Source organism: Bacillus rossius (genome assembly GCF_032445375.1).
Source record: "Bacillus rossius redtenbacheri isolate Brsri chromosome 9 unlocalized genomic scaffold, Brsri_v3 Brsri_v3_scf9_2, whole genome shotgun sequence".
In the NCBI taxonomy this organism is placed as follows: domain Eukaryota; kingdom Metazoa; phylum Arthropoda; class Insecta; order Phasmatodea; family Bacillidae; genus Bacillus; species Bacillus rossius.
The window spans coordinates 30,974,479-30,996,247 of record NW_026962013.1 but is presented as its reverse complement, the minus strand read 5'-3'; the positions used below and the strand labels follow the sequence as shown (position 1 = coordinate 30,996,247).

General features: G+C 39.8%; 1 protein-coding gene across 1 annotated transcript; it reads left to right on the top strand.

The window, feature by feature from the left end:
- The first annotated feature begins 377 nt into the window (after positions 1 to 377).
- LOC134543337 (loricrin-like) lies at positions 378 to 9,676 on the top strand. Its single transcript, XM_063388294.1, has 3 exons — positions 378 to 486; positions 4,620 to 6,786; positions 8,549 to 9,676. Exons 1-3 carry the CDS (start codon positions 396 to 398, stop codon positions 8,730 to 8,732), a joined length of 2,442 nt encoding a protein of 813 aa, XP_063244364.1. The 5' UTR covers positions 378 to 395; the 3' UTR covers positions 8,733 to 9,676.
- The last annotated feature ends 12,093 nt before the right edge of the window (positions 9,677 to 21,769 follow it).

The following is a 21,769-nucleotide window of genomic DNA, read 5'->3' as shown; positions in this document are numbered from 1 at the left end:
TTTGCTCGTAACGGTGTGACGTGAAACCCGGCTCCGTTCGAAATTCAACGAACCGAGAGCGCGAACTTCAAGCTGACTCGACATGTATTTAAAAAAAAAAAAAAAAAAAAAACCCCGCGGCGGTTCCGACGAACCAGATGCTCTTCGGCGATAACTCGCAAGTCGTGATTGGTTCCGCGGAAGCGCGAGAAGTCTTCGGGGTCGCTGGGTTTTCCCCCCCACGCCTCGGACTGGAGTTCTCTCTCTCTCTCTCTCTCTCTCTCTCTCTCTCTCTCAGCACGAGAGACTCCCTCCAGGTGTGGCCGACGGGATCTCCGACCCGGGGTGACGTCACCCGGGGGACGATAAAGAGGCGCTGGCGAGTCCTCGGAGGCAGCAGTGCAGCTGGAGCCGCCATGCAGACCACGACGGGGATGTGCCTGTGTCTGGTGACGGCGCTGGCCTTAGCGGCGTCGGCGGCGACGACCTTCCGGCGCGACCCTGCAAGTGAGTGGCGCGCTTGGCGCTTCGCAGTTTTCGACGCCTCTCGTGCTGGACCCGCGGCATGGCATCTGTCACGTCAGCGTTTTTTATTTATATTTCCTTCGCATAGCTGACGCGTAGTTACTGCAATTTGGTTTTCGAATGTTGGTTATATACTAGTGTATTGGTAATAAAATTCAGTGGTGGATACAGGTCTTTATTACCGGAGGGAATTTGAAAGAAAAAAAAATAGCGTTTGTTCCAAAAATATTACGTTAACAACAAGATGTTTGGACAGTTACATTTATCATTCTCAACATGCATATCGCCTTGGCGGTTTGTTATTCTAGATGTTGTAAACGGCTCACTCTGCATCACCCAAAATAACATACTACTTTTCACCGAGATCTATTTTCTTTCATACCTTTGGGGGTCCACCTGATAAAATTATTACAATTTTTGGGATTTTGTTTACTAGGTTCGTTTGGGAAGTGAAATACGTTCATGTAAATATATTTTAAGGAATAAATTTTAAGTTTAAATCAAACAAAGTTTTCTCAAACAGGTCCTTTTGAACAAACTTATAAACACTCATAGCTGTCGTATATGGGTTACGTATGTAAAGGCAAGGAACATTTTGTGTGTAGTTGTTTGTTTCTGTTTGTCGGGTGGTTAAGTAAATCCGTTTCACGCTAATGCGATATTCTGAAGTCGTATTGAATCATTCGTATTGCGTCTGTTGCGTTTTTGTGATTCCAAGATGAGTCCTTGCAGCATTCAGGGAGAAACCATCTGTGGAGGTGTATTCAATTTCTTCAGACGCTCAAACAACCTGGGGGTATCGAAAAATAAATTATTTTTCGGCAGTCATTTGTTTGCGTTTAATTTTTTTTTCTCGCTCTGTTTTCAGGTACAATTCGCATTTTTATAAGTTCAAGTTAATCATTTGATATAATATATTGTCTTAAGAGACTGTAGACAGCAGTTTGCTCGCTAAGCAACAGCCCATAATTATACATTTACTCACATATAGCGCCACAAGCGCCATAAAGGCCATAAGGATGCGTGAAAGGATGTGAGCAACTTGTCTGCTTATTGCATGCATATAGGCCAAAATATGGGTAGCATACAATGGAGGTGACTTGTATCGGTTGAAACACACGCGCTGAACTCTTGTACTGCGCCCCCCTTCCCCCAACTCTTCCTTCGAAATTTCTGCTGCCCCCTTTGAAAATCATACAGATTTGCGCCACTGTCGGCAACACCAGAGTCGCTATTTTTCTTTCTTTCTTATTTTTGAGGTACAGTCAACCAGTGCAATGCTATAGAAAAATTGTTACTTGAAGAATTATGGTTTACATTTAAGTTAGAAGTCATCGGTAAACCATTAAACCAGATTACTAATTAAATCTTTGGATTCGCCCTGCTTTGATTGACGTGACTGATTTAGTCTGATGTTCCCTGGCAGAGTCTATTTTTAAGCGGTTCTTATATTTAACGCAAAAAACAGAAGTTGATGGAGCCACAAAAATGTTATATTTCAAATGTAAAAAAAAAGTTTGCCATCAGTAACACTGGTTCTGAAATCAGCGGTGATTTGTTTCGTCGTCAGTTGGGCGTGTGTACGTACTGTATGTGATCACCGGACCGATTTTGTTCTCTGTAACAGCGACCGTGACCTCGAAGCACCTGACTTGCATCATTTGAAAAACCGGTCGATTATATTTCGCCCTCGCGTTTGTGGGGGAAGAAGGGGGGGGGGGGAAGAAGGGGGGGGGGGGAAGGAATAACTACAGGGTTTTTCCCCCTTACGTGAGACAAATTTAGAAATTAGCAAAGTAAGTGGTTGGTTGAAACGCCTCCTCGAGGAAGTGGCTAGGTGCGCAAGCTCTGAAAGCGCGCGGGCGCTAAGGACCACTCATGCCCGCGCATCACACACGTATTCGCATCTACGCGCCATCAGGCACCGAACTAGCGAGCGCGCAGTCTCTTCTCGCCACTAACGCTCCTCTGTGTGACTTCAAACGGCGATCCTGTACTCTTATGGGTGGATGGTAAATTAACAGCAGTTTCAGCCTTCTCCGCCTTTTCTCACAGGAAAATGTAATGGCTCCTAGACGCTGTTCCTAATCAGACACCTTTAAAAGATATTGAACGGTTTGTAAATGGATTGTCAACAACCGGAGCCCTGACGCGGTTACAACACGAACACCAAGTATCCGCCATTTTACACTCAAGTCAGCTTAGAGAACGTGGCTTCGTTGTGACAGTACATTCACTTAGTTCTTTCGTTTTTTTCCCCCCTTTCTTTATAATGTAGAACTACATGGACATTAAATCCTGTCAAATGGAAGCTTAAAAAACCAAGCGAAACTTGTCTTCAGTAATCAGCCATCAGGAGCTGAACTCAAATATCACTTAAGGCCCTGTCAGACTATCAAATTTTTGTCTCCAACTATATTTGACAATGGAGTTGAAATGAAAATATTAGAAGGAATATGAATTCCAATTTTCTTCACGAAATAAGTGGGGCAGATAACCTCAAACGTGTTTTAAATTTGGTCACGCTGTCAAAGTTTATTATAGGATTGAGCTAGCTGAAGATTTTCTATTTTACTCTAATATTCTAAATTAAAATATTCCATTACATTTATGGATGGAAAATTTGAACTTTTTGTGATTTTTGTGCAGTTCTTAACTTTTAAAACATATGTAAATAAAAAAATACTAGCCATTATAAAATAAATTTAAGGTTCTGTCTTTTTTAAAGTTATAGATAATTCAACATATTTGCTTATCTTACATATAATTTTTATTTTACATGTGATATTAATATTACCATTATTTTAGTTATTTCACTTATCTTGAAATTCCTATTTGCTCTTCGTCATTTTAAAGATATGGTGTGGCGAAAACGGACGCCATTTCCATTTTCGCTGGGCACAATTCTGATTGGCTGATTTCGTTTAAATTTAAACATATTTTAGATCCTGTGCTATATGCAAAATTACTGTGGAAACTCAAGTCATCCGACTTGATAAACAAATACGTCTACGACAGCGACGTTTTCGGTGACGTCACTAACGTCAAAATTAATTGAGCAAACATTTTGGAAGGAGTTGGAAAAGAAAGTTTGGAAGTGTGAAAGGGCATTAACGCTGTAAAATTAATGCTGAAATCTCTCGCACTCTTATTACATATCGTTCACGAAGACGCTAAGCGTAAAAAAGGCTTGTCCCTACAGTACCTATTGTTGAATGTTTAACGACGTCCAACTGTTTTATTTATTATTTTGCAATCACAATTCTGGTGGTTAGAAGGCATTGAAAAATCCACGGAATTAATTTAAAGACTAAAAATGTGGATTACTATGGTAGTTTTAATTAAAATTTGTTTTTAAATTAACGCGCTCTGTTATAACACAGAACACGAAGCCACACGATAGTTTCTCGAAATACCCTGTAACAGGGAAAATAAAAATGGTTCGGAATGTTTTAAAGTAATTATTAAATTTAAAGAAAAAATAGTGATTTCATGACTCTTCAAATACTCTTTAGAAATAATTGTAATGCCTTATATTTATAATATTTTTATTAATGTTGTAGTCCTGATAGCCAATGTATGAAAACAGTGGTACACATGATTGTTAAAATGAAAACTAAATTTCCCAAATACTACTCCTTTTCGACCGACATTGGAGACTCTGTAACGATGGTGATGCTACCTGGACTTATCACACCACTCAAAAAATGTTTTGCACCTCCTGGATTTCTGTGACCCACAGTTTACTGCGAACAGTGAATGAAAGTACACTTTTCATGACACAAAAATATACACTTTTCCATGAAAACCTAGGAGAGAAAAAAAACAACAGAAAACTGAAAATCGTGCTTGCAAGAAAAGCTGGGTGGTGCAAAACTATTTTTATAATAGAGTCTATTTTTTTTTAAGTAAGCCAAATTGATCAGTTTTGTTTTTGAACATATTGTTTTCAATAATTGTTTTAACTCAGACTTCAGGTTGGTAGAAAAATTAACAGAAATAATTTTTTTGGGTACTTCAGTAGCTCTGATATTTGTATCGAATTACGACACTTGTTTTCATAAGCCTTAGCAAGTTTGAATCCGTAAATGCTTATTTGCATTTTTTTTTTCCAGGTTTAGAAGACAAGGTGATCAGACTACGAAGAAGCCCAGAACCTTTTCGAGACAGTTCATATGGAGGCAGCTTTTCTTCGAGTTCAAGTAGCTCTTCATCTAGCAGTGGCTTAGGAAGTTTCGGAGATGACATTTGGAAAAGTAGCAGTAATTCCAAAAGTTCATCGTCATCAGGTGGATTTGGTGGCTCATCGCAAAGCGGTTCCTACTCATCAAGTAGCAGCAAAGGGTTTGGCGGAAACAGTGGAAGTTCATCCCAGAGCAGCTCTTCGTCATCCGCGGGTGGTGGAAAGGGTGGTAGCGCATCTCAGAGTGGGTCTTCATCCTCAGCAGGAAGTGGTGCTGGTGGAATTGGAGGGGGTCTTGGGGGACCAGGTGGCTCCATAGGAGGAGGTAATGCTGGTGGTATAGGTGGGGGCCATAGTGGACCAGGTGGTCCCATAGGAGGAATAGGTGGCGGCCATGGGGGACCAGGTGGTCCCGTAGGCGGAATAGGCGGAGGCCATGGGGGACCAGGTGGTCCCATAGGCGGAGGCAATGCTGGTGGTATCGGAGGAGGTTTCGGGAGTGGAGGTGGCTCATTTGGTGGAAGTGCAGGAGGTGGTAAATATGGTGGAAGTGGTGGTAGCTCTTCTCAGAGTGGTTCTTCGTCCTCTGCGGGAGGTAGTTTAGGTGGAAGCCAGGGTCAAGGAGGTTCACTGGGAGGAGGTCACTCAGGTGGTGTTGGAGGAGGCAATGGTGGCTCAGGTGGTTTTGGAGGAGGAAATTCTGGTGGTTTTGGAGGAGGTAATGCAGGGGGTATAGGTGGAGGTCATGGTATTGGCGGTGGTTTGTCAGGAGGAAGTGGAGCTGGAGGAAAGTATGGTGGAAGTGGTGGTAGCTCTTCTCAGAGTGGTTCTTTGTCCTCTGCGGGAGGTGGTTTAGGTGGAAGCCAGGGTCAAGGAGGTTCACTGGGAGGAGGTCACTCAGGTGGTGTTGGAGGAGGAAGTGCTGGTGGTTTTGGAGGAGGACATGCTGGTGGTTTTGGAGGAGGACATTCTGGGGGTTTTGGAGGTGGTAATGCAGGGGGTATAGGTGGAGGTCATGGTATTGACGGTGGTTTATCAGGAGGAAGTGGAGCTGGAGGAAAGTATGGTGGAAGTGGTGGTAGCTCGTCCTCTGCGGGAGGTGGTTTAGGTGGAAGCCAGGGTCAAGGAGGTTCACTGGGAGGAGGTCACTCAGGTGGTGTTGGAGGAGGCAATGGTGGCTCAGGTAGTTTTGGAGGAGGAAATTCTGGTGGTTTTGGAGGTGGTAATGCAGGGGGTATAGGTGGAGGTCATGGTATTGATGGTGGTTTGTCAGGAGGAAGTGGAGCTGGAGGAAAGTATGGTGGAAGTGGTGGTAGCTCTTCTCAGAGTGGTTCTTCGTCCTCTGCGGGAGGTGTTTTAGGTGGAAGCCAGGGTCAAGGAGGTTCACTGGGAGGAGGTCACTCAGGTGGTGTTGGAGGAGGCAATGGTGGCTCAGGTGGTTTTGGAGGAGGAAATTCTGGTGGTTTTGGAGGTGGTAATGCAGGGGGTATAGGTGGAAGTCAAGGTATTGGTAGTGGTTTATCAGGAGGAAGTGGAGCTGGAGGAAAGTATGGTGGAAGTGGTGGTAGCTCTTCTCAGAGTGGTTCTTCGTCCTCTGTGGGAGGTGGTTTAGGCGGAAGTCAGGGTCAAGGAGGTTCATTGGGAGGAGGCCACTCCAGTGGCTTTGGAGAAGGAAGTGCTGGTGGTTTTGGAGGAGGACATGCTGATGGAATTAATGGAGGTATTGGTAGTGGAAGTGGTTCATCAGGAGGAAGTGGTAGCTCGTCTCAGAGTGGTTCTTCATCATCTGTAGGTGGTGGTGTTGGTGGTGTTGGAGGAGGTCATGGAGGTCATAGTGGCTCTATAGGAGGAGGACATGCTGGTGGTATTAATGGAGGACTAGTAAATGAAGGTGGCTTTTTAGGAGCAACCAATGGTGGATCAGGTAGTAGCAGTTCGGCCGAGAGTAGCTCTAGTGCTGGCAGTGGCGGTTTTGGAAATTCTGGTGCTTCAAGTAGTAGTTCTAGTAAGGCTCAGTCTGGAAGTAGTGGTTTTGGAGCATCTGGTAGTCAGTCAAAAAGTTCTTCATCAAGTTCCACCAAGGGAGGCTCATTTGGAGGGTAAGTATTTTGTTACCTAAATGCAATACAATATAGTTGTATAAGATTATTTCTTCACAAATATATATTCATTAATTATGTAAACTTTCCGATTACTGTAAAATAATAATTTATCTAGTTTTGATCCATAAGTTTTATTACTTATAATGTGAATATTAGATTCTTTTAGAAGTTTGGTTTTCCTATTAAGAGAACCGGCTATGTTGTCCATAATTCACCATCTGGTTATTTTCTTATAGGAACAATACCGACTAGGAGTTTTTTTTAATAAATTTAGAAAATTAACCATATGCCGATTGGTCTCGATGGCTAACTTTCAGTACACTGTAAAAGATGGAGTACCTATACACTAAGTTACAGTTGCACGGTTTTACTCAAAGGCTTAATGCCGGGACTCCCACAATCACAGTGAGCTTTGAACTACATAGACAGCGATATGGTTCTCATTATTTCGAGTTAGCCCCAGAATGTGGGGATTAGATATCTGGGCTAACTAAGCATATTGAGGCTCATCTGAGCTCAATCAATCATTGAAAAATATATCACTCCCAAAAAACGTTTACTTTCTGAAACGCACCTATTTTGGCATATAAAGATTTGATATGATGAAGATTTAGTAATTAAAAATTAACATGTTATGAAAATCTAAAATGTTAATTACACTTTTTTATTAGTGGCTGCTAAAATTTTATTTTATTTTCGGTTGAGTATATGCATTAAAAATTTGTTTTATGTTATCGAAACATTTCTAAATTTTTAAATGTAAAAGGTTTGCCTTGCTCCATGCATGCTTAAAGATCACTGCATTGAGAAAACAAAATGGTTGGGAAAAATTAAATTTTTTTCTCAAAACATCCTTAAACTCTTAATAGTATAGAGACAGCAATAAGTTAATTTGGCGGTACAATACAACTGTAACTTACCCCTATATTAGAGAACGATTACAAACTAAGAACTACAATATTGTGTATTCAGCAGATCAATCTGTTGCTGGTACATATTGAAATTTAGTTACTGCTTCTCTGTAAACCTGTTCGAAAAAGGTTATTTTGTTTTTATCTGTTCATTTTCTTTGCTACAAGGCTATTCAAGGGTTTGTAAGGAAGATAGCCTACCAAAAGTAGGCCCTCGACAGTGCTCCCTTAAAGTATTCTTCTAAGTGGGAAAAATATAAATGGAAAGACGCCAACTTGTTTTCAATATTTGTTTTATACCAAAGCATTCTTAATAGTTTAATAGTTAAGTTAAATGTGACTGAATGTTTCTAATAGTTTCCCGGTGAAGTCTTTGTCAGTAACTTTTGAATGTATTTTTAGCATGGTTGCAACTGTAATATTGTCGTCAATAATCAATGTTTTTTAGTGCCGTTAAAAATCATTACATTTGATAACTTGTCTTAACGAAAGTACATATGTAATATCACACGATAAACAATGGTTATTGGACAAAACAGGTAGAAACAACAATAGCGTCTTGTGTTCCTTTCTCTCTACTTCTCTAGCAGATAGAGAAGCATGTGAACCTGTTGAAACCAAGATGGCGTCTTGTGATCCTTTCTCTCTACTTCTCTAGCAGATACAGAAGCCCGTGAACCTGTTGAAACCAAGATGGCGTCTTGTGTTCCTTTCTATCTACTCTTCTAGCAGATACAGAAGCACGTGAACCTGTTGAAACCAAGATGGCGTCTTGTGTTCCTTTTCTCTCTACTTCTCTAGCAGCGACAGAAGCAGGTGATGCACGGTGCTCGATTGTGCTGTTGCAGGCCGGGACACAAGCACGGCACGGTGCTGCTGTCGAGGTTCGGCGGCGGCGACGACGAAGGGAGTCCGTCCTCGGTCGGCGGCAGCGGCACCTCCTCGGGCAAGGGCGTGTTCTCGTCGTCCAGCTCCGCCATAGACAACTCCGGCAAGGTGTCGTACAGCGCCCACGCCGGCAAGATACCGTAGGCTCGCCGCGTCCCAGTCCCCGCGTGCCAAGCGCTGAGAGAAAAAAAAAATGCACGCTCGGTGGAACCAAAAACTCTGAGCCAACAACACCTTCCGAGACCTACGTCTGACGTACGTTTCACGTAATGCAACTCATGGAACTGTTTAAAAAAAAAAAAAAAACTGCAGAACTTTTTGCAGGCGATACTGAGTTTTAGTTAGTATACTGCTCACGTAAACCCGTTTCAAAATCGTGTTCTGTGGTATTTCCTCCCTGCTTATTTTTCTCAGTGCACTACGGGTTTTCGGGAGCGGTTTTTACAGTGGAGAAGGATCATTTGGTGCTATACATGCTAATTATCAGCTTATATTATTCCTTCATAACTTAAAAAAATAATAATACACCTCTGGGTGTGAAAAAAAGAGAAGAAATCCCGGAGGCAAAGAAAACATTTTGAAGAGGATTAAGAGAATGGACGAAATCGTTCCTGGAGCTATCAATAGCTCGCATCTGCTTATGCATTGTAAATATTACAGAAATTATTAGTGTCAGGAATTGTGGTAAACGCCATACATTTATCTTGCTTGCTTGTTGTTCTTATTGTTTTTCTGAACACTTATTAATTGAGTATAGTTTTTAAATTGCATTTAGTAGAAATATAAATGTATTTCTCAAAAACATCTCCATCACCAGTCATCGGGGCGGCGTTTGCATGCCAATGCGAATAGCATGAGCGCCAACATCCGTCACGAAGACAGCGAGGGAGTGAAGATTTTAATCCACCATTATTTAGTGAACGATTACGTCGTTACGAACCCACTCGACGAGATCACTTGGTTTCACAAATCAATCTTCGTTGATTCGTTTGAAACAATGCTCTTGAAGCCATGTACTAACTGCTTTGCAATTTACTATGTCGTGCCTTTATGAAATGTGCTATGAAATAAACCAAAGTTCACCCAAACATTTGAGTAATATTTGTCTGATTTTCCTTCCCATTACAATTTGTGTTATGATGCATTAAGTTTTACCTTTCACTCTACGACACTTTTAATTCTTGTTAATTATTCATTATTTCAGTTAATAAAGCAGTAAAATATTAAACGTCTCATCCTGGTAAAAAAAAAAAACAAAAAAAAAAACAAAGTTAATTTCGAATTTTTATCTGTCGTTAGCATAAATGACTGTCTGAAGAATATTACAAAATGTTCAGATTAACTTCCATTAATTGTACCTTATATAATTATGATTCACAGGCATAAATAAAGTAGTTAACCAGGTCAAATTTCAGACTTTATAATGTGCATGTAAAAGCATACTTCATGACATTAATTCTGCTCTTTATAGCTGACAGTATTCAATGCTGTTACTAAATGTATGTACTTTATATTTATTTAAGTACAAATAATAAAAAAATACAGTTTAGTTTTGACTTAAGTCAAGTTTGTACTTTATTATACAGTTTACTGCATAATGCTATTGAGCTATCGAGATGTGGGAAGGGATTTGGTAGAGAAAATGGATCTACATGCTGTTCGGAAGAAAATTTTATCAAAATATTACTGGCGAATATGTTTATATCTATATTAAAACTCCAAAACTAATATTTATAATACAAAATTAATTATATGAGTAGACATTTATCTCCAATTTAACATCAAATACAGATAGAGCTAATACATTTATTGTAAAAAAAAAAAACGGCCACCATATTGGCTTTACACCCCCCCCCCCCTCCTCGCGAAAAAGGAATCGAATCGGAATTTATACTCCATCTGTAAATTTACCTAATCTCTGGTTCTTCGTTATATTCGAAAAAATGATAAATATAATATACACTTTTATTTTATTTGCATAAAATATTTTATAAAGATTCAATTTCTTTAATATTGAGCAAATAATAATTATTTCTGGTATATATTATACATATACACATATTTTATAGAAATAATTTACATATATACATATATACACATATATATATATTTAAAAAATAATTCTTTAATTTTTTGTTAAATTCATCATTTTTTAACGGGCGCCTTAGGCGCCTTACAATTAACTAGTATGAATATAGTAACGGTCGACCACGCATTTTTCTTGTGAACTTCGATTCGCGCCAATCGCCACGGATGGCAGCTCCGTTCCTTGAGTTCCGTCTTATTCGTGAAATTACGCCCACCAAAATCCACACACCGACCGCTGAGACGTTACACGTAGAAAAACAAAGAAATAACGGACTGCTCAGAGCTGGAAATTTTTTTAATTTTTTTTAAATTTTAAAACCAAATTTTTTCACGAAGGTGTTTGTTCATTTCCAGGATCGGCGACGTTGCACGGCCGTGCGTGTGGACCAGGCACGCGCGTGCGTGTGAGCCAGGCACGCGCGTGTGTGTGAGCCAGGCACGCGCGTGCGTGTGAGCCAGGCACGCGCGTGCGTGTGAACCAGCACTCGCGCGCAACTAGATGCCAGCGGGGCGCGGGCACAGCACGCGAGGTGTGATCTTCAGACCGTCGCAGCTGCCGCTAACCCCGGCCTGTTCGGCCGCGTGTCGCCCTGCAACGAGCGTATTGTGCCTGAACGGGAACACACACGGCGCGGCGTGCCGAACCTTCTGAACATTCCACGGGATTTGAAAACTGCTCGAGACATCCGAGTGGTGCCTGTTCACGAAAACCATTCAAGAATTCGCCGAGGGCCGTTGAGTAGTTTTGTTTTTCCGGAGATTAAGATTTTAAACTGTGTTTTTTGAAGAGTGAAAATGGCTAAAAGGCGTGTTTTCAGAGAAAATTTTAGGCATACAACAACCTGTACAGATTCTTGAAAGCACTTAAGGGACTTGAATTACACCTTTATCTTTATCTCTCCGCCATATGTTACGGTCACCGCTCAAATTTTATAGTTGTCCTATGCACGACGAGTACACTGCTCGCCAGTTCAGAGCCTTGCGCTCAGAGGCGATACCGCGATAGAAGCACCAGCGAGCGTCGCACTTATCATCTCGCCTCACCAACTCAAAAACACCCCTGATTAGGCGGGCGCCTTAACTGTGTACAAAAAAAAAATGATTGGGTAATATTCCTGTACATTTAATGGAGGTTAAAATCTGTAAATTTTATGGGATATTTCCTATTGATTTAATTTCTACCTGAACAAATATAGCAGTATATAGTATTTCGTTCTGTTGTTTCTTGTAACTAGAGACCTGAGAAATTAGCTATAATATTTCGAGAGGCTAGAATGCATACCATTATACACTTCAACTGCGTTCTCATTGGGCCAAGTGTATTTGTGACACGTCTCGAAAGACTATAAACCAGCGTCAACATTAAATTATTCCAATTACATGAAATCCGGCAGCAGCCAATGGATAATAGACACCGACTTATTTGTATGCAAGAGTGTAAATATTATCCAAAGTGCAAGAAAAATAACGCGAATTTTGCAGAACTCCACTTATGACTAGGGACTGGAGAAATTCGCGTTTTCAATCACCTCTCGGATAGACTCCACGATACTGTGTATACTTGTGTGAATTACACCTGATCATTGGCTACTAGCTCGAGACACCTGCTAATCGGGATGCCTGTGATTCGGTAATTCTTTTGTTCGGGGTTTTTCATCGGCTCAGAGTCCTTCAGGTGTATTTTTGTCCAATCACTGAACCAGAATGAATGTTAACGAGCTTGGATTCTAGCCTATCTCGAAATGAATCCGCGAATTTTTCCGGTCTCTACTTATGACTAAAAAACGAAAAAAAATTCACGATTTCTCTGACCTGTACGATAGACATCACAATCTCTTGTACACTATGGTAAAATACGCCTGATCATTGGCTGCTGACTTGAGACGTATGCACTATGAGCCAATAGCAGAAGTACACAAGTACACGTATTCGAGTTTTAAACTATCGTAAAATGAATCCAGTCTCAGTTTCTACTTAATAGGCCTACATCTGGTCATTAGCTTAAATAATTTTAAAAATATTTACACAAATCTTAAAGAGTGCATCTTTTTTTTTTTTGAGAATTTTCTCTCTCTCTCTCTCTCTCTCTCTCTCTCCCCCCCCCCCCCCCCCCCCTTTTCACCCTTTTTGACAAAGATCATTTTTCCATTACTTGAGAATGTTGCTGCTCTTACATTATTCAATGACATGGTGCTGCAAAAATCATCATATATATTATTTCTCAAAGGTGTTTTTTTTTGTGGCAACGCCATATCCACCTTAATTCTTCATAAAAATTAATTATTCAAATTCAAACATCATTTTAAAGCTTATGTTCCCTGCTATTGATGAAAAATAGACAAATAGTTTTAAATTAATGTTTTCGTAAAAAAATTATTAAAAAATTTATTATAAAAAGGATATTTTCATTAGGAAAATGTTGATCGCATTCCTGACTCTACCTATCCTATTCTTCCTCCGCCGTCGACACCTATGATATGTGAAATAATAGGGTGAGCTGGAGCCAAATGATCTGTGAGAGAGGTGGCTGTCTCTTCATATACAATGAAGAGAAATCTAGCGCACACGAGGGAAGTGAATATATTTCAATGGGAGCAGACAAGACTTGTTTGGTGACAAGTAATTGCTGAGGTATTACATTACTTCGTAATTATCTAGATAAGTGAATCGTCATGGAGACGTACCGTAAGACTCAATTAAAATTAAAAAAAAAACTAGATTGATGATGATGTGTAACGAACTTGATATGATTCTTTAAGATGATAAATAAAGAATATTTTGCATAACTAGGTGTAGCAGTTGCAAATTTATTGCAAACACACAATATCATTTTTAAAAAGTAAAATCGCATTCGGTTTCAAACTTAAAAACGTTCGGTAAAATAAAATAAAAAATAAAACTGAAACCAAGAGGACAAATTGTTCTTACAACTTTATCATACGAATAGATAATATAAATATTTAGTATAAAATGAACCTCACATTTCTAGAGAGCTAGTCAATATGATTAAAAAAAAAAAGTTTCCAATTGTGTGAGACCTGAATGTTCAATTCTGAGCGTGGTAATTCAAGATGTGCTCCTGAAAAAGTGATTCCGCAGAGGGTTGCCGTTGCCTTCCACACTGTGGATGTGGAGGACGAAACAACACCCGTGCTTAATTCGGGAAGGAAATCTTTCTCAAGTGAAATGTCCCGAACCCAGCCGGGAATCTAACCCGGGACTTTCATCCCACCAGCAAAGAATCCTCAACTCTAGACCAAACAGCTGGACGTAGATGACGGGTTCATGAACTTCGCAAGGGAAGCGACAGCGCAAGGACTCACCACGCTAAAGAACGCAGCAAATATACGATAGTTTATATAAAAAAAAATCACGCTAGTCGCAAGACATCGCTTATCCTACAAATTTGAAACTGTAGAAAAATTTTTCTCTTCGTTGGGCGTTTTTCCATGATTATTATTTTTTTTCACGAAAACATGTGAAATTCTTAATAATTCGTTATAAAAGCGTATTATATATACTATATATAAACACATTACGTCTGCATCTTCAAAAGTTTTCGGAACACTTCACTTCTTACATAGAAAGCGGAAACGCAAGCCGAAACGCAAGAAGATGAAATTTGGTCGATGCTTGAGTTGCGTTTTAACGTCTTTAATAATATATTATTAACGGGCCTTTAAAACATATATATATTTTTTTACTTTTTGTGCCTTGCGTTAATCTCCTTCTTGCATTTTGCTGCGTAGTTTATAAACACGACTTACTGTTATATACGTACCCGAAAAATGTGTATCTCTATTGTCGGACGAGTACTGCACACACTCGCGGTGACAGTTAGCCATGCTTTGTAGTAACTGTTGAAATTTTACTGGTGTTAAATGCCCCGACATGTTTCTCAATAACTCTAAAACACGATCCGAAGATTATTTGCTTAAAATCAAGCGACGTTTGAAAAAAAAAAATGCAGTAATTCTGCAATCGTGAAACTCTAACAAAAATTTCTCATAAAGAGCGCACATGTAGTCATAGAATCCACACTTGGCAGTAGCAACGGGCTTTGTTGAACGATTAAAACAGATTGTTGCCAAATTGCACAGTTTTAGGCCTATTTATTTCTATATTAATACAATAATAATGGTCTATCTTACAAGCACTAGCACACTGGAATCATAATATCCAGACTACATTGGTGACGTTTTGAAAAATGTCTGGTAGAATTCGCTGGTACTTACATTTATTATTACATAAATGTTACAACTATTTCCTTTCCCCTGGGGAAAAAATAAAGACTTTTGGATCCTGCACAAGAATAGAAAAAAAATATATTTTTAACTAACGAGGATGGATAAATTAAAATTAAAAGCTAGAATGGGAAAGCTGTTTTATGACGAGGGACTGAACAAGCATCATAGTTGTGCACAAGTCAAGGTTAAAATAAAGTAGCTAAAGTGATGGTGCTGCGAAGGTAACAGTTCTTTGCATAAACTGTACACAGCTTGCGTCGTTCTCGGAACCAGCTCATACACGATGCGGGGAAAGAATCCGCAGTTATGAGACCTAGAACTCATGGCAGTACTACGAAGAAAACATTCCATGACATCAAAACGTACTGTTGAAGCCAAATACTCTTTAACTTTAATTACGACATAACCATTAAACAGTACTAAAGGTGAAATCTTCTCAAGCCATAAATGATTACTATCATTTTAGTTTCGAACAATTACTGGTTACGCAAAGCATCGTTTTATAAAGCCATACACTGTGGAAAATTTCCATTTAAATTTTCGAAGAATACGTTGGTAAAACTTTATCAAGTATATTCGCAAACTTTCAAATAATGCCTTTAATTTATAGGAACTGAGTTTTTTTTTGAAGCTGCTGACTAGAACCATCTTGGAGTTTTAATAAAACCTTCGAAAACTCGTCACGACTACAGCAAACACACTCTTCGTTCTGCCGCGTGTATGTTTACCGAGTTTCATCGGAACAAGGCCATCGTGAGGGAGGGTCAGATGAGGCTTAATCTCCACGACCCGGTCATCAAGGGGGAAGGATTCAGTTTCAAAATTGTTTTTATTAATAATTTTATCCTGAGAATAGGACGACAATTAAAATATCTTGCTAATATCATTAATTAATATCCTACAAGTTATGCAATACACTCAGGTAGAGGTGGGTTGCAGAGTATCAATAAGATACTTTATAACTGATACACACCTGTATCAGGTACTGCAAACGAGTACACTATTCATGTATCAAGTACTTTAGTATCAGTTTAGAATTCACCTGGAACAACACCACGGCCAATGTGCGCAGAACCCGATCGCAGATGACGGTCACTTGGGCGGAGCTTGTGAAAGAGGAGGGAGCGGCACGACGAATAGGGAAAAAGAAGGGAAAAATGTAGGGGAGGGGGAAGCCTAAGATGTACATCAAGTTCTGTCCCTGTCCGAACACGCCCGAATATTCACCTTCGGCCAACCTCGGGTTTATTTACTTATATTTATATTTCTCTGTTTATTTTAATGTAGCTATACTAACCTAACTAACCGTCCATAGTGTTTTAAAGTGTTTTAATGTAGCTAACCTAACCGACGACTTTTAATATTTGAATTCATTTTTCCTGCGCAAAAATAAAAAAAAATCCCGAGGTTGGCCGAAGGTGAATATTCGGGCGTGTTCGGGCAGGGACAGAGCTTGATGTACATCTTAGACTTCTCATCAAAGTAAACTCAGTGCATAGTGCGTGCTCCTTGCAAAGATTGAAGACTCCGATTACGAAAGGCGTGGAAAGAGAACACCGATACCTTTTTTCGACTACGAAGAATGTAGAATGAGAAAACTGATACCTTTTTACGAAGAACGTGGAAAGAGAAAACTGATACCTTTTTAAGCTGGTGATGACGGCACGGAGGATGTGTAACCTGTAACGAGAATGCTGATACCTTGTTGCTTCCTGGGACCGCTACTGCTGTAGCTGATACAGAAGTATCAGCTACTTGTAACCAGTACAATACTGTAACAGTAACAGGTTGTAACAGATACCGAAAATTGCTGTAACAACCCACCTCTACACTCAGGTCACATTTACAGTTATGGTAGGTAACTGCAACGTGCACAGTCTTTAGATATATTATTATAGTAGTATAGGAAAGTATGTCCGAGATCAGGATGCAGGATGTGGTGCCGGTGCCGGTGTCCGCCATCTTAGATTTGTGACGTCACAGCGGCAAAAAATCCTCAAAATTCCTCCAAAATGACTCAAAATGACTCAAAATTTCCCGTTCTAAGAAAAAAATTCCCGTTTTCGAGGGAAAAACTCCCGTTTCGAAGGAAAATTTCCCGTTTTATTCCTTAAAAATCACAGCGGCTGAAAATTCCTAAAACTGGCTTAAGCATCCTTAACTCAAGCCAACGTTAAGCCATTTATAGGATTATGACGTCACCGTTGCAGTTTCCGTTACGCCCGCCATCTTTAACTTTTTTATTTATTATCCGATTTTAATATTTTTTTTTAAAAAATTAAAAAAAATTCAATTAATAAAATTTTAATAAATTTCTTATAAAGATATACTTTTACGACACGGAGTTCGGAGTCCTCGATTCGACCCCGACGAGGGCAAAAAAAATTAAAAATAGCGACAAGCTCCTTCCTCAATGGTGGATGCAGGCAGACTGACTCCTACCACTTTTTTTTCCAAAGCATGTATATCGTCAGCTGGTATGACGACACGTCCGCCATCTTGTCTTCGTCCGCTGGAGATCGCCATCTTGTTTTCGTCCACTAGAGTGTGCTGATACCATGTTAGTATAATTATCTGGTCACCACACCTTTGAACTTGACCTTGAACTTTTACCTTGACCTTTGACCTTGACCTTGATGTTTGACCTTGACCTTTGAACTTGACCTTGAACTTTGACCTTAACCTTGAAATTTGCCCTTGACCTTGAAATTTGACTTTGACCTCGAAATTTGAACTTGACCTCGAAATTTGACCTTGACCTTGAACTTTGACGACCTTGAACTTTGACGACCTTGAAATTTGACCTTGACCTTGAAATTTGACTTTGACCTTGACCTTGAAATATGAACTTGTACTTGAATTTGACCTTTACCTTGAAATTTGACCTTGACCTTGAAATTTGACTTTGTCCTTGAAATTTGACTTTGTCCTTGACGACCATCATGGATCCGACATTTTATGTTCAGTACATGCTACCAGGAGCTACCACCTGCTGGAGTACGACATATTGTGTGTGTGTACTTGTATTAGAGAGTACATTTCCATCTGGATAATTTTATTCTAACCCGATACAGTGCAGTTATCATTTATTATTGAGGTGCCCCCCGCCAACTTGAAATTCTGCCGGCATCTTGAAATCATGTAATAATGTAGCTAGAAAAGCGGGAAAAAATCCAAAATTCATTAAATAAATTTGTAATCCATATAATGATTGATTGGATCGACTAAGGTCCTTGGTTCGATCCCTGGCCGATACAAAACAACTTTAATTTTAAAAAAAACTAAAAAAGTGTTAGGTTTGAGAAAATAAAAACACCACAAGTTCTTTTAAAAAAAAATTATTACATAAATTCAATACACTACTACAAGTACAAAAAAAAACACTGACAAATTAACAAAGCCTTTTAGATTCCTCGATTCAAACAGTCTTCTTATTGTACGGACTAAGCCTTTTACATGACTTTAAATGTCTATCCGATCCGTTCATCACCACAGCCAGAGACGGACTGAAGTTCATAGCACTTATATAGTCTCATTAGCCGGTACAACACATGAGTCAAATCATTAACCATGTTCATTATACGTCTCGGAGCATTTTTTATAATGACGATGTAAGCTATCGAGACGTGAAATTAGTTTATTGCACTTATTGCACTGAAATTGTATTCTTTGAACATTATTAGAACAACCGCTTCTTTCATGTCTGCGAGCATTTGAGGTGATAGTAAATGATGCACCACAGTCTTTGCACTGATGCGAAGTACGCTCTTCATTAATTGAAGTATTCAATGCTGATGAAACTTCAGCTGATGGTGGAACAGCACATATCGAAGTCTCCTCCAGTGTTGTCAGAGACTTTGCCAACGGGATCTGCTCCAACATCGTCGGCGCCGACGTCATGATTCCCGTAGTCGATGGTATATCCTCCATCGTGTACGACATTAAAGTCGGTAAAGACGCCATCGAAGTCTCAAGAACAGACAATTACACGACTTATGCACCAGAAGAAACAAACTAGGTGATCCGTACACCGTCGACGGCAGTAACAAACTGAGCGTCCTGATGTCTAGGACTCGTTTATATACATTAACCGGGTTGAATAATACGCTAGTAAAATCAAGAACAATTTACTAAAGTACTAGAGTCAAAACAACATTAAAAAAATAGAAGCACCATCAACAAAAAAGGAAGTACATATGGAAGCACCTTCAAAAAAGGAAAAACAATAGGAAGCACCGACTACGAAAAGGCAGCACATTTAGAAGCACCGACAACGAAAAGGCAGCACATTTGACAGCACCGACAACGAAAAGGCAGCACATTTGGAAGCACCGACTACGAAAAGGCAGCACATTTGGAAGCACCGACTACGAAAAAGCAGCACATTTGGAAGCACCGACTACGAAAAGGCAGTACATTTGGAAGCACCGACGGCGAAAAGACAGCACATTTGGCAGCACCGACAACGAAAAGGCAGCACATTTGGCAGCACCAACAACGAAAAGGCAGCACATTTGGAAGCGCCGACAACGAAAAGGCAGCACATTTGGAAGCACCGACAACGAAATGGCAGCACATTTGGAAGCACCGACAACGAAAAGGCAGCACATTTGGAAGCACCGACTACGAAAAGGCAGCACATTTGGAAGCACCGACTACGAAAAGGCAGCGCATTTGGAAGCACCGTCATCGAAAAGGCAGCACATATGGAAGCACCGACTACGAAAAGGCACCACATTTGGAAGCACCGAAAACGAAAAAGGCAGCACATTTGGCAGCACCAACAACGAAAAGGCAGCACATTTGGAAGCACCGACTACGAAAAGGCAGCACATTTGGAAGCACCGACAACGAAAAGGCAGCACATTTGGAAGCACCGACAACGAAATGGCAGCACATTTGGAAGCACCGACTACGAAAAGGCAGCACATTTGGCAGCACCGACAAAGAAAAGGCAGCACATTTGGAAGCACCGACTACGAAAAGGCAGCACATTTGGAAGCACCGACAACGAAAAGGCAGCACATTTGGAAGCACCGACAACGAAAAGGCAGCACATTTGGAAGCACCGTCATCGAAAAGGCAGCACATTTGGCAGCACCATCAACAAAAAAAAGGCAAAAAGGAAGCACAAGTTACGAGATCTAAGTCTTAGTTAGAAATCAGAATACAATAAATAAAAACATTAAATTCTTATAATTTGAATTATTTATTTTATTGCTTTACATTATACAAATGCAAGTAAAACAAGCCATTATTGTATGTAGCCAGCATTCCTCAGTTCCTTGAGTAGGAAGGATATTTCTTTGATGCACGAATAGTTTCCTGCACAAAGCGAACCATGTAGAAGACTTAGCCGGTCAACCTATATGTTTGGATCTTTCCATGATGTGTAATCATTCTCTTCTACCACCATCTTCCTTGCACCTTTATAATAAATATTATGATCTCTGGTGTCTTCCGTTTTACCACCAACCTCAGGGTAACTTTCATGTTTGAGACGGTGATCATCACACGCTTGAACAGATTTATTTAATATATCACGTAGTTTCCACCGTTTCGGTCTCAGGACACCGCCACATTCTTCGATCTTGGCAGATTTAGGTGCTTCATCATAGTCTATGTCTTTGTCAACAGCCTCAGAGTCACTGTAACAATCACCGTAGAAGGAATCGTCTTCACCCAATTTACCGCAAGAATTCGATGTTGATGATGTTGAAGTGTCTTCATCGTCTTCATGCTTCCTTTTTAGGAGTCCATCATTTTTACAAAGTAGGAAAGATGTACTTGAATTCGGCTGGAATATATTCTCACTTTTCACGTTAAGGATTCTTCCATTGTCTTCATTCTTCCGTAAATCATCAACCTCCTTCAATTTAAGTTCTTTGTCGAGATCGGAAGAGCCAAGAAAATTATTGTCGTAATGCAGATCACTCTTCCTTAGGCTAGTAGATTCATCGTTGTCCTCTAGCTTGTACGCAGGCTTGGCGCTACAAGTTCTGCCATGTCTTTTTAGGCTCTCTCTCCGCGTAAACGACTTGCTACATTGAACACAACTTATCATATTGCGCAGTGGATTTTTAACACAGTCATTCTTCTCGTGTTGTCTTTTATTCTTTCTCAAGATAAACTCTTTACCACAAAACTTACACCTATGTTCTTTCGATACAGCGTCAGATCCCAAATCGGAATTCATATTAGTTACTGAGACTAATGCCAGATACCAATTGAGTGTTTTAAATTAGATCCAATACTTAAATAAAAAATTTTTCATATTTCATCAGCGAGAATTAATATATCTCATGCAAAAGTACTTTATGCATGTAGTTCTGCTTTTCAACAACAGATGTCGCCACATGTTGCTTGCAGATAAATAATATTTAGTTCCTTTATGCGGGATGCGGGATGCTCACTAACGATCGCAAAAGAAGGATGGCTTCGCTAGACTCCAAGGAAAAGGAAGTTCGTCTTGCATGTTGGTGCTCCACAGATGTCTCATGGCGTAATATTAATTTGACTGAGTAATGATATTTGTTAATTCCACCTGATAAAAATATTGCAAGTTTTGATTTAGTAGCAGAAATTATCGAATTAAATGTAACTCCAAATTAAATGACATGTCTCAATAGACCAAAAAAAATCCATGCAGAGAGCGGTTTCTCAGAATAGTCAGAAACACTTGAAGAAACCACAGGAATGATTGGAAGCACGCGGAAAAAACCTTCAAAATATTGACAAGAATAATCAGGAGCACACGGAGAAAACCATCATAATATTGACCAGATTAATCAGAAGTACTCGGAGAAAACCACCACATGTTTTATTTGATATCATAAAATTACAGGA